Source organism: Ctenopharyngodon idella, chromosome 7 (assembly GCF_019924925.1).
Source record: "Ctenopharyngodon idella isolate HZGC_01 chromosome 7, HZGC01, whole genome shotgun sequence".
Lineage (NCBI taxonomy): Eukaryota > Metazoa > Chordata > Actinopteri > Cypriniformes > Xenocyprididae > Ctenopharyngodon > Ctenopharyngodon idella.
Genome location: NC_067226.1, coordinates 5,297,002 through 5,311,364, shown reverse-complemented (window position 1 = coordinate 5,311,364; position 14,363 = coordinate 5,297,002). Strand labels below are relative to the sequence as shown.

At 36.6% G+C, this 14,363-nt stretch overlaps 2 protein-coding genes across 5 annotated transcripts in view; both read left to right on the top strand.

Annotated features, from left to right (window-relative positions):
* The first annotated feature begins 338 nt into the window (after nt 1–338).
* tmem9b (TMEM9 domain family, member B) lies at nt 339–2,566 on the top strand. The gene is made up of 5 exons (XM_051899070.1): nt 339–639; nt 910–1,001; nt 1,101–1,209; nt 1,288–1,422; nt 1,600–2,566. The coding sequence occupies exons 1-5, from the start codon at nt 541–543 to the stop codon at nt 1,753–1,755; spliced, it is 591 nt and encodes a 196-aa protein (XP_051755030.1). The 5' UTR covers nt 339–540; the 3' UTR covers nt 1,756–2,566.
* A 211-nt stretch (nt 2,567–2,777) lies between these two features.
* The window catches only part of dennd2b (DENN domain containing 2B), a 61,803-nt gene continuing 50,217 nt past the window's right edge, over nt 2,778–14,363 (top strand). For 2 of the 4 annotated variants that reach the window (XM_051899025.1, XM_051899022.1), the window contains exon 1: nt 2,778–3,176. The gene's annotated coding sequence lies outside the window, so the exon portion shown is untranslated. Of the gene's footprint in view, nt 3,177–8,976; nt 9,198–14,363 lie in introns of those variants that run through there. The other 2 variants (XM_051899024.1, XM_051899021.1) reach the window with 1 other exon arrangement.

Sequence of the window (14,363 nt, the reverse complement as noted above, 5' to 3'; positions counted from 1 at the left end):
ATATGTTTCCAGTTTGTTGATGTTGTTTGTTTGTTTGTTTTCTGTTTTCGTATCACTAAAGAGGAGTTGAGGCTTAATTGTAGGGCTATGGGTGTACATAAGACAAAAAGGTTAGGAATTACTAGCCTATAGCTAGAAATAGAAAATAAATAGAATGTACCAATAATTTTTAGTGTTTTATTATTTAGCCTTGTCATTGGGTCATGACCACAGAGGCGTTATGTAGGTAACACCTGAGTTCATGATGATATGAGTGATTTATAGAAAGTGATGTAAGAATTCATACATACTCGTTTATTCATACGGAAGAATGGTTCCCACGCACGTGTTTCCGGAGGAAAGTGATAATGCGCGGACCGGCTGCTGATGGTCAGCTGATGTGTCAGACAGAGTCCAGCCCTCACGCATTGTTTTGTTGACGTTTAATTAGACCAGAGGTCTTCTAGCTATTACATGCGTTACTAAAATAATATTTACTCGTTATTCTGGAACATCTCTCGTCAGTATTTGACAACATTGTCTTAAGCGGAAGCGAAAAAGATGAATCAAGTGACCCCGAGAAGCGCTGTCAATCTGTTGACGTTTTCATCGCTAGTGTGTTTTCTGCTTTTATTATATGCACAGACATCAAAAGCTAAGGTAAATTATGATATTCATCATTATTTTAATACATGAACCAAATGCTTTTTGTTGTGAGCATATTGTTTTGTTGGCATTGCTAACTAGCCGTTAGCATGTTTCAATGTTTTTGCAAATTAAAAGCGTAATAAATTCGTAAATCAACACTTTTCTTTTCACAAACCGTGTAAAATGGTTCCTAAACTGACAAAAGTATGATAGACTGAATGCGCCAGTAGTCTTCATTTGTGTAAATAAATAAGTTTGTGTAACTGTGGTCACTTTTCTTAGAATTCAGAAGACATCAGGTGCAAATGTATCTGTCCACCCTATAAGGAAATTGATGGACAGATCTACAATCAAAACGTTTCCTTGAAGGACTGGTAAATGATTTACTAGGCTACAATACTTTCTGTAATGAACCAACTCCATGAATCTCCATTCACTGATCCATAACACCTCAAATATAATCATTTGCACAGCAATTGCCTTCATGTGGTGGAGCCGATGCCTGTTGAAGGCAAGGATGTGGAGGCATACTGTTTACGATGTGAATGCAAATATGAAGAAAGGAGCTCTGGAACCATCAAAGTAAGTTCAATATGACATGATGTATGATATGCTAAAGTTTAAATATTAGCAAAATAATAATCTTTCACTTTTTCGTAGGTCACTATCATAATATATCTGTCTATTCTGGGCCTTCTGCTGTTGTATATGGTCTATCTGACACTGTTGGAGCCTGTATTGAAGAGAAGGCTGTTTGGCCATTCACAACTCATTCAGAGTGAGGATGAGGTTGGGGTAAGTGTTTTGTTACATCTTTATGAATACAAGATTAAATTTAAATTGTAAATGTTGGTAGTTTGGTTGAAAAACCTGTATTGGATGAGTATAACGAAATAAATGTTGTGTTTTACTTACAGGCATATGGTATAGAAAGTAGAAATATCGTGATAACATTACACTGCTTTGTTACAGGACCAGCAGCCCTTCGCCAATGCCCATGATGTGCTTTCCCGTTCTCGCTCTCGCTCCAACGTGCTCAACAAAGTGGAGCACGCTCAGCAGCGCTGGAGGAGGCAGGTCCAAGAACAGCGCAAGTCTGTCTTCGACCGTCACGTGGTTCTCAGCTAAAATCATTCACAGTCTGGACTGTTATATGTGGGTTCTGGTACTGTGCTAAAGGCTGGGTTCTCTCCAAGATGTCTGAGCAGACCCCAAAACCCCAGTGTGTACATCTCTTTTTGGTGTGTGTAGGTTTGTCGTCTTGACCAATGCGTGTGACAAAACCTTGTTTATTATTAGTCTTGCTTGTTATACAGACTGTTTGCATTAATTATCACTGCATTTTGAAATCATGCACTCCAAAATTAGCAAAAAAAAGTTTACTTCTACTGCAATCCAGTCACACTGAATTTGATGTGGGGATAGAAGTGCCATTTTCCTCATAAAATTAGTTGATCCATTTATTTACAAAATGTTTTTATATAAATTCCAGAATTGATACTAAACCCAAAATACTGATATCCAGTCTTTAGTAGCCTATTGTACAGTGTAAAATTCCCCTCTCTCACTCTTCTCTTCTTACTCTTCTCTTTCTTACTGTCAACTATTATATGTAAATAATAATCTGTGGATGTGTTTTGTCATTGTCCCCCAGTGTTATGCTATTTGATGACTAACTTCCCAGTTCAGTTCTTCTCTAGCATTGTTGTAGATTCAGGTTCATGATGGTTTAAAAATGTACTTTTTTTTTTTTTGTTGAGTTCTTACCACTCTTGATGGACAGTGTTTTTCATGGTACATTATTTGAAGATTTCATAATTATATTCTGTCCATTATTATGTGTATATATATATAATAATTGAAATGTTCAGGTACACGATTTAATAGAGAGAGCTGCTTTGACCTTTTGATTTACATTACAGTTCTCTTAACATGTGAATTATGGTTTCCTGTCTGTTTGTTCCTGCCATAACCAATAATAAGCGCTGGCAAACCCGCTGCTCAAATGACGCAGTTTCGGGTAATGGTAATGGTATTTTTAATCCCCAGGAGGCGCTGTTTCCAAAGAGCCTTTTTACATTAGCACTGGATTCATTTATTATTAAACTTGCAGTTATGTTTAGTATAAAAAGGATAATAAAATTGAGTCGACTGTAGGCTACTTTAGACCTATTGGTAGGAAATTTCTCATATATTCATTGACTGTACATCCAGATAAGCTAAGTACTCATACACTACTTTTAAAATGATAAACATAGTGAACTGTTAAATTAAACTGTTTTACTGAAAAGCTAAGCGCATTACTTCAACCGAAAGTATTTACCTCATAAACGAACTAGACAAAGTGAAATAGCTTTACACGGAATATGCCTATCACATTTCTCAAACAGCGGTTCTCATCATTTCCTGCTCTCCCTCCTCCTCCCAGCCAAAAATACTGGGACAGATAGATCAGCGCGCACTCCGCTGAAAACTAACTTACGCAAACTCTCAGCATGGATATGTGAAAAGGTAACCTTGGCAACGCAAGCGTCACTTACTCAGACAAGGTAGGAATTTCTATATCTGACTGTCTTCTTTATGTTAGTTGCTCCTGTGCGTGACTCTTTTTTTTTTTTTTTTTTTGTAAATGGAATTAAAAAAAAAAAAAAACTCTTTACAATTTATGGTATTAATTCTAAAAATGATTTTTAAATGACCCAGTCTACAGAGACGTAAAGAAAAGCATAATAGAAAAAATATAAGGGGTAAAGTAAAATATCAATATTAATAGCACAAATAACAGAAAAGACTGCAAGCGTTTTGATGTGAACAATTAAAACTGACAAGAGACTCAAATGTGTTTTGAAGTCGCCAGAACAGAGTCGAGCAAATTTCCTCCATAATAAGAGATAGGCTTTAATACATACGCTTATGAGAGCACACAACTAGTCAGAATGGATATTTCATCATGTGCATTGGACAGTCATACACTCCTCTGTGGTGTTTTACTGTGAACCAGAAACAAGGAGGCGCTCTTAAACCTTCTAAAATCACCAGGAACACTAGGCTAATAGACGCTTCTGAATCGCTGTTTTCTCAATTATCATTATGATAATAATAATCAGATTTTTTTAAACGATTTATTATTTTGTGGTCATTGGTTGAGTTTTGCTACTATTGCTAGTAATATCTGAAATTTTCAGTCTGACCTCAGACTAACAGCAACAGTTCACAGTTTTTTTTTAAACACTTAAATAACACCATCATGGGGCTTGTCTGTCACCCAGGGCCACAGTGTGGGAAATGATTAAGGCACAAACCACAGCACTCTGTGTTTCTCTCTCTATCTCTCTTTCTCTCTGTGTATCTGCCTCCCTCAAGGCTGTCTGTGACTGTCCTTTCCCTTTGGCTTATCATGGTTCCTTGACAGATCTATCTTGAATGTTTCTTTTTGGCATGTCCTTGTTCAAAATGCAATTCCTGTCATTGCAACATTGCAAGAAACTGTGGAAACAATGTTTCATAGGGATGTCAAAATATATGTGCATTTTTAAACATTTTGTCAGACATATTATGTGTTTAAATGTTATTATCTCAAGCAAAATTAAAATAAATAATTAGATAAAGTATAATATATCATAATCAATTTTAGCATAAGCTAGGATACAGGTAACAGTTGATAGTAACTGGGTTGACAGTTTAATTTGAATTTACATGCTTGTGCTCAAGTTCATTAAATTACAAAATGCTATATATATCTATATATATATATATATATATATATATATATATATATATACAGCAAAGAGAAGTTAGAGATCAAAAAGTCAGCCTCATGAAGAAAAAAAAAACCATGGGGTTACATGGGGGACTAATGGCTCCCATCAATGACCCATAATACAAAACATTTTCCCATATCTGAGCATTGCCATTATTTGGTATAAATTGAATATTGAATACAATATTCTGCTTTGTATGTTCAAATCCCTGAACAGAATGATTGTGACAGGAATATTTTGCGGTAAGGGTGTGGTGAACATTCAGGGCTGTTGAAAATGGATACTGTTGTATTTTGGAGATTTTGTGGGTTTTGCTGAACTTGACTGATGAAGCCCTTACAAATGTGTTTAAGGAAGGGGAAACAATTTAACAGCTCTGGCATAATGTTTCTTATGCACCTAACTACTTTAACAGGTTTAAATTGTACATTTGACTTGTAATTGACTGGAAATGTACATGTATTTGAAAATAAATACAGAGATGTAAGGAAATACCTCACAGACCAAATAGTTATTATGTTTTCCATCATGGCATTGTAACATGTTAATCTCATTGTATAATGGTTGAAAGATTCAAGTGGCCTGGTAATAATTTGCAGTATCAATCCATCAGAAATTACTTAAAAAATGACAAAATGATTCATTATTATCATACCCTTGGTTGAATCACTTAATTAAGTTAACATGTGTAATATGTAGCAGGACTGACATGTTAAAAAAAGGTTAAAAACAAGATCCTCAGAAGAACTAACTTCCTCTGAGAAAAGACCAAAGGAGCATTGACACTTATGTATTTGCAATCGCAGGGATGATGGGATACCCAAGGGGGATGCATCTCATAGTCCTACCAGTCATAATCAAGATTTATTGGAGGATTTAATGGATAATTATTAGGTGCTGGACATGCTTACATGGAATTTGTTCTTATATATTGCTGATAGATTAAAAACAAAGCCCGTGATGAATTGTGGATTTTTTTTTCTGCACAAAACAACAATTTTGTGGTTCCAACATACTGAGAATGCATTGTGTTTCGATTGGGTCAACACTTTGCAGCAATGATTATAAAAAGGGCTGTTTGGCTTTTAGATTAGTCCATATCTAGCAAATATTTGCAGCCACATATTTTGGTGTCATGATTGCCGTAACAGGCATCCTCTACCATGGGAGATGTTTAGTCTGGGCCTCATGGTGTTCTTGACATGCGCTGCTCAAAATCAGGATGCAAGGTTAAATATAGTGAATGCCCGCTTGAAACGTGAGAGTAGCATGACAAGCTAGGATATGACCTTATAAATATACTAAATTTCATCTGTCTGTTTCATAATAATATGGTTTTGCAGTAGGAAGAAACACTAGTTTTAGCAGGTTTATTGTCTCTCAAGATTTGGCAACAAAAAGACATTTCTATACTTTCTTTTAGAGTCTCGTCCAATTCAGTATTTGGACTGACCCAACACTAGAATTATTTCCCTCTCAAAACACCTGGAGTGAATGACTGTTCTTGGAAACGAATGAAGTGATGATCTGTGGCGTAACTGTCCCTTAGCTATTATATCAGCAATTTAATACAGATTTGAAGAAAAACTCCCACATTATGTTCCAACTCCAGAAACCACATTTCTGATGAGCTATTGGTACAATTTGAAAGGGTTCCAGAGAAAGTTGTCATCACACAGCTTTTGTCAACCACAGATCCCTGCTTCTTATTGCGGTTGCTTATTTGGCTGCAGGTTGCTTATTTGCGCAACTTTCAGTCCAACAGAGACTGCTTTTAAAGCATCAAACTTCGTCTATTGAAAGTGGGATTTTAATATTAGCCTAGCTTATGACAGAACTTGGAGGTTCAGTTTTAAAAGTGATATTCAGATTGCACAAAATGTTGGTTTTCTGACATTCTACTCTTTTTCTCCAGTTAGCACTAAAATTTTAATAAGTTGACAGTCTTGGTTTGTTCTGTAGATATGCTGAAGTTTTGTTTTGATAGTTTGACAACTTTTTCCTTCCTGTCACTTAAGACACTCAACAGATGTTTTTTTTTTTTTAAATAAAATGTCACAAACGTATTATACAATGTAAATGTAACTCTACCCTTGATGTAGCCTTCACTCCAGTCTTGTCCCCAATATGCTTTCAAAGGTTCTTTGTCTGTTTGTTCTCAAACTTATGCTTCACATACATGTGATTGCATACCACAGTTTAGACAGCTGTTTGCAATATGTTATGCTTGTCCTTCTGCTGCTGAGAACTGAAGATGTCTGGAACGTATGGATAATGGTAAATCATGGATGACTCCGCAGAATTTGTGCTTACATAAAGCTTTTGATGCAAAAGGCTCACTTTTTACATTGTTCCCAACTAAATTGCTTTAAGCAATCATTAAAAATTAACCCCATAGCAGCAAGAAAATGAATCAATAAATGTTGCTCACTATGGCAGGTATTTTTCACACAACCTTTTCTCAGGCCGAGCCTGTGGGTTTGCCCCTCATGAAAATGGGAAAATTGGTTTATAAAATGGCATAATATTAAATCATCCATACAACCACTGCAAACATGTGATTGAAGGACACTGCTTGAAATTTTATATCAACTACAGACAACTGTGTGTAAATATTTATTTAGTGCAACAAAAAGAGGGGCATAGCTGTGCAGAAGTAAAATAAAGTTAGAATTAGCGCCAATTTGGGTGCGGCATTTGCTTGAATGGTAATGAACCCACCATTCAAGCAAAAAGCGAGTATTTTCAGTTCTTTCTGGAAGTTGAGCTTCCATATGAATTAATTGCAAACGCTCGCTCTGCTCTGCGCCAGTGGACACGCACCACAAGCGATTTAAAAGCGAGGTGGAAAAAGAGAGGAAAAATTCCAACTCTGGTTCCCCCGCCCCACCCCAGCGATACCGGTATTACCGGTGTTGTCACACAATGATTAACCGATGGGAAAAATTCCTTACCGTCACATCCCTAGTTGCTAGCATGTTTTAGAATGTTTGTAGCATGTTTAGTACACAATTACATATTTTAGTATGTTGCTAGTAGTGCATCACAGTGTTAAACACGTCACTTCCTGTTGCCAGTGGGTGGTGCTATTACTATAACTGAATGTCATGTAGATATGTTCAGGGCAGGGCTCTTCTCAAACATGTGAAGTTTGGGGCAGATTGGACATTGTTCATGGTGAAACACCAGACTTTGTCAGGCCGCACGGACATGCCGTTCAACAAAAACTCAAGATCTTTGCAATTTAATATTGCTAAGGCCTTAAGATTAGACTGACCATAGGTGAGGTGGTTCTGGTTAAATCTCAATGAGGAGTTAATCACAGTGTAAAACATGACATTTCCTGTTGCCCGCAGGTGGCGTTATGACTGTTATTGAATATTGCCATGTAGATGTCTTCAGGTCAGGACTCTAATAAAACATGTTAAGTTTGGGGCAGATCCGACATTGTATGCCCGAGTTACAACATCTTCCTGTTTCACAGCGAAACACTGAATTTTGTCAGGCCGCCATGGACACGCCCTTCAGCGAAAACTCAAGATCTTCACAATTTAATGTCACAAAGGCCTTTAGATTAGCCTGACCAATTATGATGTTTTCTGATAAAATCTCTAGGAGGAGTTTTTGTTAAAGTACAACATCTGGAAATACTGCAACTGCAAAAATTTTGCAGAGAAAATTCAAAAATATCTCACTTCCTGTTGGGTTTTCAGATTTTGCTCCCAGACTTTTTTGTAGGTATTGGTCTGCAGAATTTCATACTTGTAAGTGAAACGTAGCGCGAAGGGCGCCTAATTGAAATTTTGTAGGTGGCGCTATTTTCACCACTTCTGACGCGTGTGCAAAGTTTAATGGGTTTTTTTGAGCATGTTTAGGCCCTCAAAAATGCGATTCATTTTGGAAAAGATAATGGGGTCCTCACACCATCGGTGCTCGGGCCCTTATAACCACAAAATACAGTACTTATTTTCTCAGCACTTTTGATGAAGTTGTGGAATCTGCTGATAACAATATTGCTATAAACGTTGTACTCGAGTTACCAGCAATGCACCGCGGCATGAATAAATTATGCAGATTTCTGTTTTAACGTTTTCCGTTTTACCGATCACTGCTTTTATAGATAGCAAATATGCCTGCAACAACAATAACATAGGCTATCACTTTCAGTGTTATATCGATTATTCAGAGAGTCAACATTTTTTGTTAAACATTGAGATTGGCGCGTGTTTTCGCTAAATAGTTTAAGCAAGAATAGTAATCAAGCAATAATAAAAATATATATATATATAGTGTACGATTTAATATCACCCAATTCAGATGTAAGGCATTGTGAGTCAGCTCAAGTACTTCGACCGTTTTATACGATGAGCTTTTCATGTTCAAATAAGGAGCTATTCTTGGCTGTTTTTTTCCTGGGGAAGGATGAAGGAACCTCCAGGCGAAATAGTTATGTGTGAAATGTGAAAGGTATTTATTTGAACCTCGCTTAATTTGCCATTGCAGCATACCGTGTAAAGTTTAGATCCATGTGGCTCATGTGAAGAGAGAGAGTTTAGTTTCGTGTGGCAGCGCGAGAACCTGGAGAGGCGAGTGGGGGGCAAAACAATCCGTCTCCATGGCAACTAGCTCAGCCTTCTGCCAAGAGAGAGTTCTCAAGTAGGGAGGGATTTGCCCCGCTTGAAAGGACATGCCTGGAAGTTTAGGGAAAAGTTCCAAGTGTTACCGGCAAATCGATGAGTTTTTGCAATCGCTAAGAGTGTTTGTGAGAAGCTGAACAAAATGGCACGATCAGCGGGACATTTCGTTCAGGTAAAACTTTTATCTCATTCTAGCGGGGCTACATTGTATGAACATGAGCACAGTCAATCGCAAACAAAGGCTGTGTGTCAAAACCTAGTGTGCTTCCTTATAGAAAGCATTTTTGAGCATCATTGGAGCAAAATGCTTATCATTCAGGACGTGCGTGATACCTCAAAATGCTCAAAAACATCATACCCATAGTCTAGTTAAACAGCTCACTATGTTTAAGTTACAGCCAAAGTGAACAGTAGATGTTTCAAATGTAACTGTGTGTCAGAGCATGCCTTTCTGTTAAAATGTGCTTGAAAATGTATTACGTCAAATGTGTTTACCTTATTTGGTAATTTCCCAACTCGTATGAATGTTGGTTGTTTACTCAAACTTGTAATAAGCTGACGTTTTTTTTTTGTTTTATTTTATTTGAGGAATAGTTTGGTGCCCCAAGGTCAAGTGTAGTTTATATCTTTCTCTTACAAAGGAACAAAAAGTTTAAGGATTGGTTTAGTGGCCAAAATACTGTTGAGTTTTCTTGTTGCTCAAACAGTTGAACTAGCAATGGCAAGGTGATGGGTTTGATTCCCAGGGAATGCATACCTTGATTAAAAACAATGTATACCTTGGATGCAATGCAAGTCACTTTGGATAAAAGCATCTGCCAAATGCATAAATATAAATATAAATATAAATAGCTATAAATGTTGAATGAGAGAGGATTGACAGCAAATGAGAGTTCTTCCTTAATGGCACATTTCAGTTATTTCCACTAAAATCATGCACTTATTTGAGCACACCCACAGACATACACATGAATGTTACATGATCACTGTAGATCATAACAAGTATATAGTGCCCCCTGCTTTCAGCTTTGGCAGTTACTGCAGCTGCAAGCCCTTTTTCCTGAACTTTCTGAACAGACTGTCTATTGTGCTATTGAAACAATGACCCTTCCTTCTCATTGGTCTGGATTGTCAGCTCAACCATGGGAGCCGCTCTGTTCTCTGTCCAGTGCTTGCGCAATATGGATAAGGGTGGGATGTCACCAAACCTTGAACAAAATGCACAGCCCTGTCACCATAATGTGTAACAAACCTTTTAGGGTTAAGCTGTAAGTTGATCCATAGCCAAAGTCCCTTTGTCATTCCTGTGTGAATGTGATTTCGTCCACAAACTGTCAGCTGTAATAACAGTGATGCAAGGACTTATTTACACTGCATCTCACGTGTCAAACAATGCAATACAGTATTACGTGCAATTGTGCATTTATGCATTTTCTTCCCAGATTCTGTCTTTTGTCTTGTTATCAAGATGCAGAGCTGTTTCGCTTATGCACTTTCTCTTTTAATTTAGCAGCTTGATAATAGTAATTGTTATACTTTGTGATTGCATTTTTTCTAAGGGTGTACCTGAAAGCGATTCATACTGAGAGCAAGCATGACTATAACAAAAGAACAATTTAACTTGTAAAATCCTTTCAATGTGGTACATTGAATGGACATCATTGCCTTTAAAGGACTGTGCATTGTGTTTTTTGTTGACACACCTGTAATTTTGAGACACTTTAAAAAGGCAACGAGTTGTGACTCGCATTAATAGTTGGATGGCTGACCTTCAGATTACACAGTGTGCTTCAAAATGTGCAATATCTAGGCCTTAATAAAACACTTCACCATCATCTCTTGTCTAAGAGATGGTTTTTATTATAGTTGTCCTTGAATAACTTTTTAAGTCTAGGGTGGGGAGTTTTAACAAGGAACTTAGTGTGTCATTGGTATTATACAGAAATTGCAACAAGGTTTAGGCTTTTTGTCTTGTAGTTGTGTAACATCCTCCAAATCTCTGAGAAACTACTCTGTAAGCTATCAAACACAATAGACTATGATGCAAGTCTGATGCATCAATGCATATACAGTAAGTCTGATTTCTTACATGACTCAAATGGCTGGTTGTTTAAAGGTATAGTTAGTGTGTCCTTGCTGAATGAAATATTAAATAGTTCTTTAAAAAAATTAACATATTTAACCAAAATGTCAACTCGATCTTCCTATAAATTTTTTTTTTTTTTTTTTTTTTCTGGTGTCGCATGCAGTACTTCTCCAATCATTTAGTCTGCTTAAACTCAACTAATAGTCTGCTCAAACTATTTAAAAAAATAAAATAAAAAAAAATCTTTTTAGATTTTCTACCGTTGGTTACAGTTTTTACCTCCTTTATATATATATATCATTTTTTTTTAAAACAATTTCTGTTTATTTCATAGATTTATTTTTAATTTATCAAATAAATTAAATTATTTCTAATTTATTAAACAAGTAAAAAAAATATATAAATTATATATCTATATCTATCTATCTATCTATCTATATCTATATCTATATATATATATATATATATATATATATATTGGCCATCACTCACCCTGCTCTTTAAGGTATTGGTATCGGCATCGGCCATCAAAAAAATCTATATCGGTTGACCACTACTTTCGACTTAAAGGTACATCATGTAACTTTTTTTGTCGACTCATCATACACATAAACAGATAGCAGTAGCTCTGGCTACAATGTCCTTCTGCAAGACGCATGCAGTTTTGTTTATTAACCGCTAGAGCGCCAAAAGTTACATACAGTAGTGAACCTTTAAGTCTGTTTTTTACACAAAGTTATGGTATGGCTTGAAATATAGTACAAGGGTCATGTACTATGGACTAATATTACGCTCTAAAAAATGCTGGGTTAAAAACTGGGTTGAAAATGGACAAACCCAACAACAGCAACTGGGTTAAATGTTTGCCCAAACATTTATGTTTAATAAATGAACATTTAATAATAAGTGTAATGAATAATAATTAAAGAATCAACATGTATTAAATTGCTTATTAATAAAGGATCACCTTTCGATTATTACTGTTGCCTCTAGTAATTATGTGTTTGATTTTTAATTTCCATCCTATTTTGGGTTCATTTTAAGCCAGCCATATAGTAATTTTTAAACAATAGTTGGGTTAAATAAAACTGCCCTGCACGTTGGGTAAACATATAACCCAACCACTTGGTTTAAACAACCCAATCGCTGGGTTTGTCCATTTTCAACCCAAAAATCCATTTTTTTAGAGTGTATGAAATTAGCCTTAGCGAGGTGGTCATTTTTATTTTAAAAAAGTTCAAAATGTCAATTCCGCCACTGTCATTTGCATCACACACTCTAAAAATGCTGGGTTAAAACAAAGTCCCTTTAAGACAAGTCATTTCACTCGGCGGGCATCTTTGAAACGCCTCTCGGGCATGCAAGTGCAGCTCCTATTTCTTTGAATGGGGAAACACCAAATTCTCCAAAGCTGTTCGCCAAGCTTTCGATTAAATTTCATATTTGAAGTCACCAATGAAATCTGACAACAACTGTTTCATAAATTTTGTTTCTAAACACTCGAATCATGACAAAAAAACTGTATTTTTCAGGCTGGATCAAGCTAATGCGCATGCGCAGTCCTAAAGTGCGCGTCTCTTGAGTTTAATTTCGGAGGCGCCCGTCTGACTGTTTCTATAGGAACCGGAGCTTCTAACGGCCGCTGTAGTGACGCGATGACTTTACCAATCTGCGATTGGCTCTTATTTAGAAGGCGGGACTTATTCCGCCATATTGCGCGTTGCACATTCTCCCATTCAAAACAATACGAGTGACGTGTCTTGTGTTATTCTATAGTCTTTGGTTAAAAGCAACCCAAGTTGGGTTGAAAATGAACAAACTCAACGATTGGGTTGTTTAAACTCAGTGGTTGGTTTAAATGCTTGCCCAACGTGCTGTGCAGTTTTATTTAACCCAACTATTGTTTAAAAATTACTATATGGCTGGCTTAAAACGAACCTAAAATATAGGTGGGAAATTAAAAATCAGACACATAATTACTAGAGGCAACAATAATAATCAAAAGGTGAACATTTATTAATATGCAATTTAATAAATGTTTATTGATTAATTATTATTAATTAAATGTTAATTTTCAACATATTTTGGGTTCATTATAAGCAATACAGTAATTTTTAAACAATAGTTGAGTTAAATAAAACTACCCAGCAGGTTGGCAAACATTTAACCCAACTGCTGGGTTAAAACAACCCATTTGTTGGGTTAAAACAACCGAATCACTGGGTTTGTCCATTTTTATCCCAACTTTGGTTGTTTTTAACCCAGCATTTTTTAGAGTGTATGCTACTTTTGTATTTGTTTGTCTTATTTTGTTGTTGAATACCATGACTGGGATTTTATAGGACCTCTATAAGCTTTATGGCTCAGTGCGAGCAACTGTTCTGTCTTCAGTCTGCATGATAAAGGACAATATTGTAAATCCTGATAAGAACAGTGTACTGACTTGTTTAAGGAAAGTGACTGCTTTGAGTTTTTTGAACCGAATGCACTCATGTTTCCATATACACGTTTCTATTTTTAGTGTTTGTATAGCAGAAGGCTATTAGGACAAATATGGTTTTGCATTGCAGTTATGATTGAAAGTCATAAACGAACTGAAGAAACCCAACAATTTGTATGTTTAACAAACACTGCTGTAAAAGCCATCAGTTACAAATGAGCACTAAGCACTGAAATCAAATTAGATCCGTTTGCAACTAATTTTTAGTTTCCCGCATGTTACTTTGTGAGCAGCATTCCGCAGTTTCCTCGGTGTGTGAATCTCTCCTTTTGCTGGTGACTTGGAAAAATGAAAAGAACTGTAAACAGCTGAAAGTCAGGGAAGACAGAGACTGAAAAGGACTTAAAAATTGGTTCCATCTGGCCTGTCCAGTCAGTACTATGGGAGCAAGGAATCGTGGGTATTGTGTGGGGAGCATGCAGCTGCTGGGATCTGTGACAGGCCAAGTTCCACAGTTCATGAAAGGCTCAGAAGGAAAGACGTTTAAGCAGCTCGACAGGGTACAACTATTCCCTCCACCCCACAGCCCCCAACCTGGATACAAACCCTCTGTCATTATTCACAGGCTCTGCAGACTTGGGATTGAAACCGAGTGAAAGGGAAACAAAAGACGCCCCCTTCTTATGCTCTGCCTCTTCCTTTTTCCCTGTCAGTCTTTTCAGGGAAATTTTAATTAGCAGCACCAGAGGGATTCGTCCAGGTGGGAGCATGTTTAAAAACTCCTCACGATACCACAGACGCATTGATCATCT

What these genes read in the sequence shown, in the direction of transcription:
- tmem9b (XM_051899070.1), top strand. Translation starts at nt 541, where the DNA reads ATGAATCAAGTGACCCCGAGAAGCGCTGTCAATCTGTTGACGTTTTCA. An exon ending in AACGTTTCCTTGAAGGACTG is followed by an intron (nt 1,002 to 1,100) that starts GTAAATGATTTA and finishes TCATTTGCACAG; the next exon opens with CAATTGCCTTCATGTGGTGG. An exon ending in AGAGTGAGGATGAGGTTGGG is followed by an intron (nt 1,423 to 1,599) that starts GTAAGTGTTTTG and finishes GCTTTGTTACAG; the next exon opens with GACCAGCAGCCCTTCGCCAA.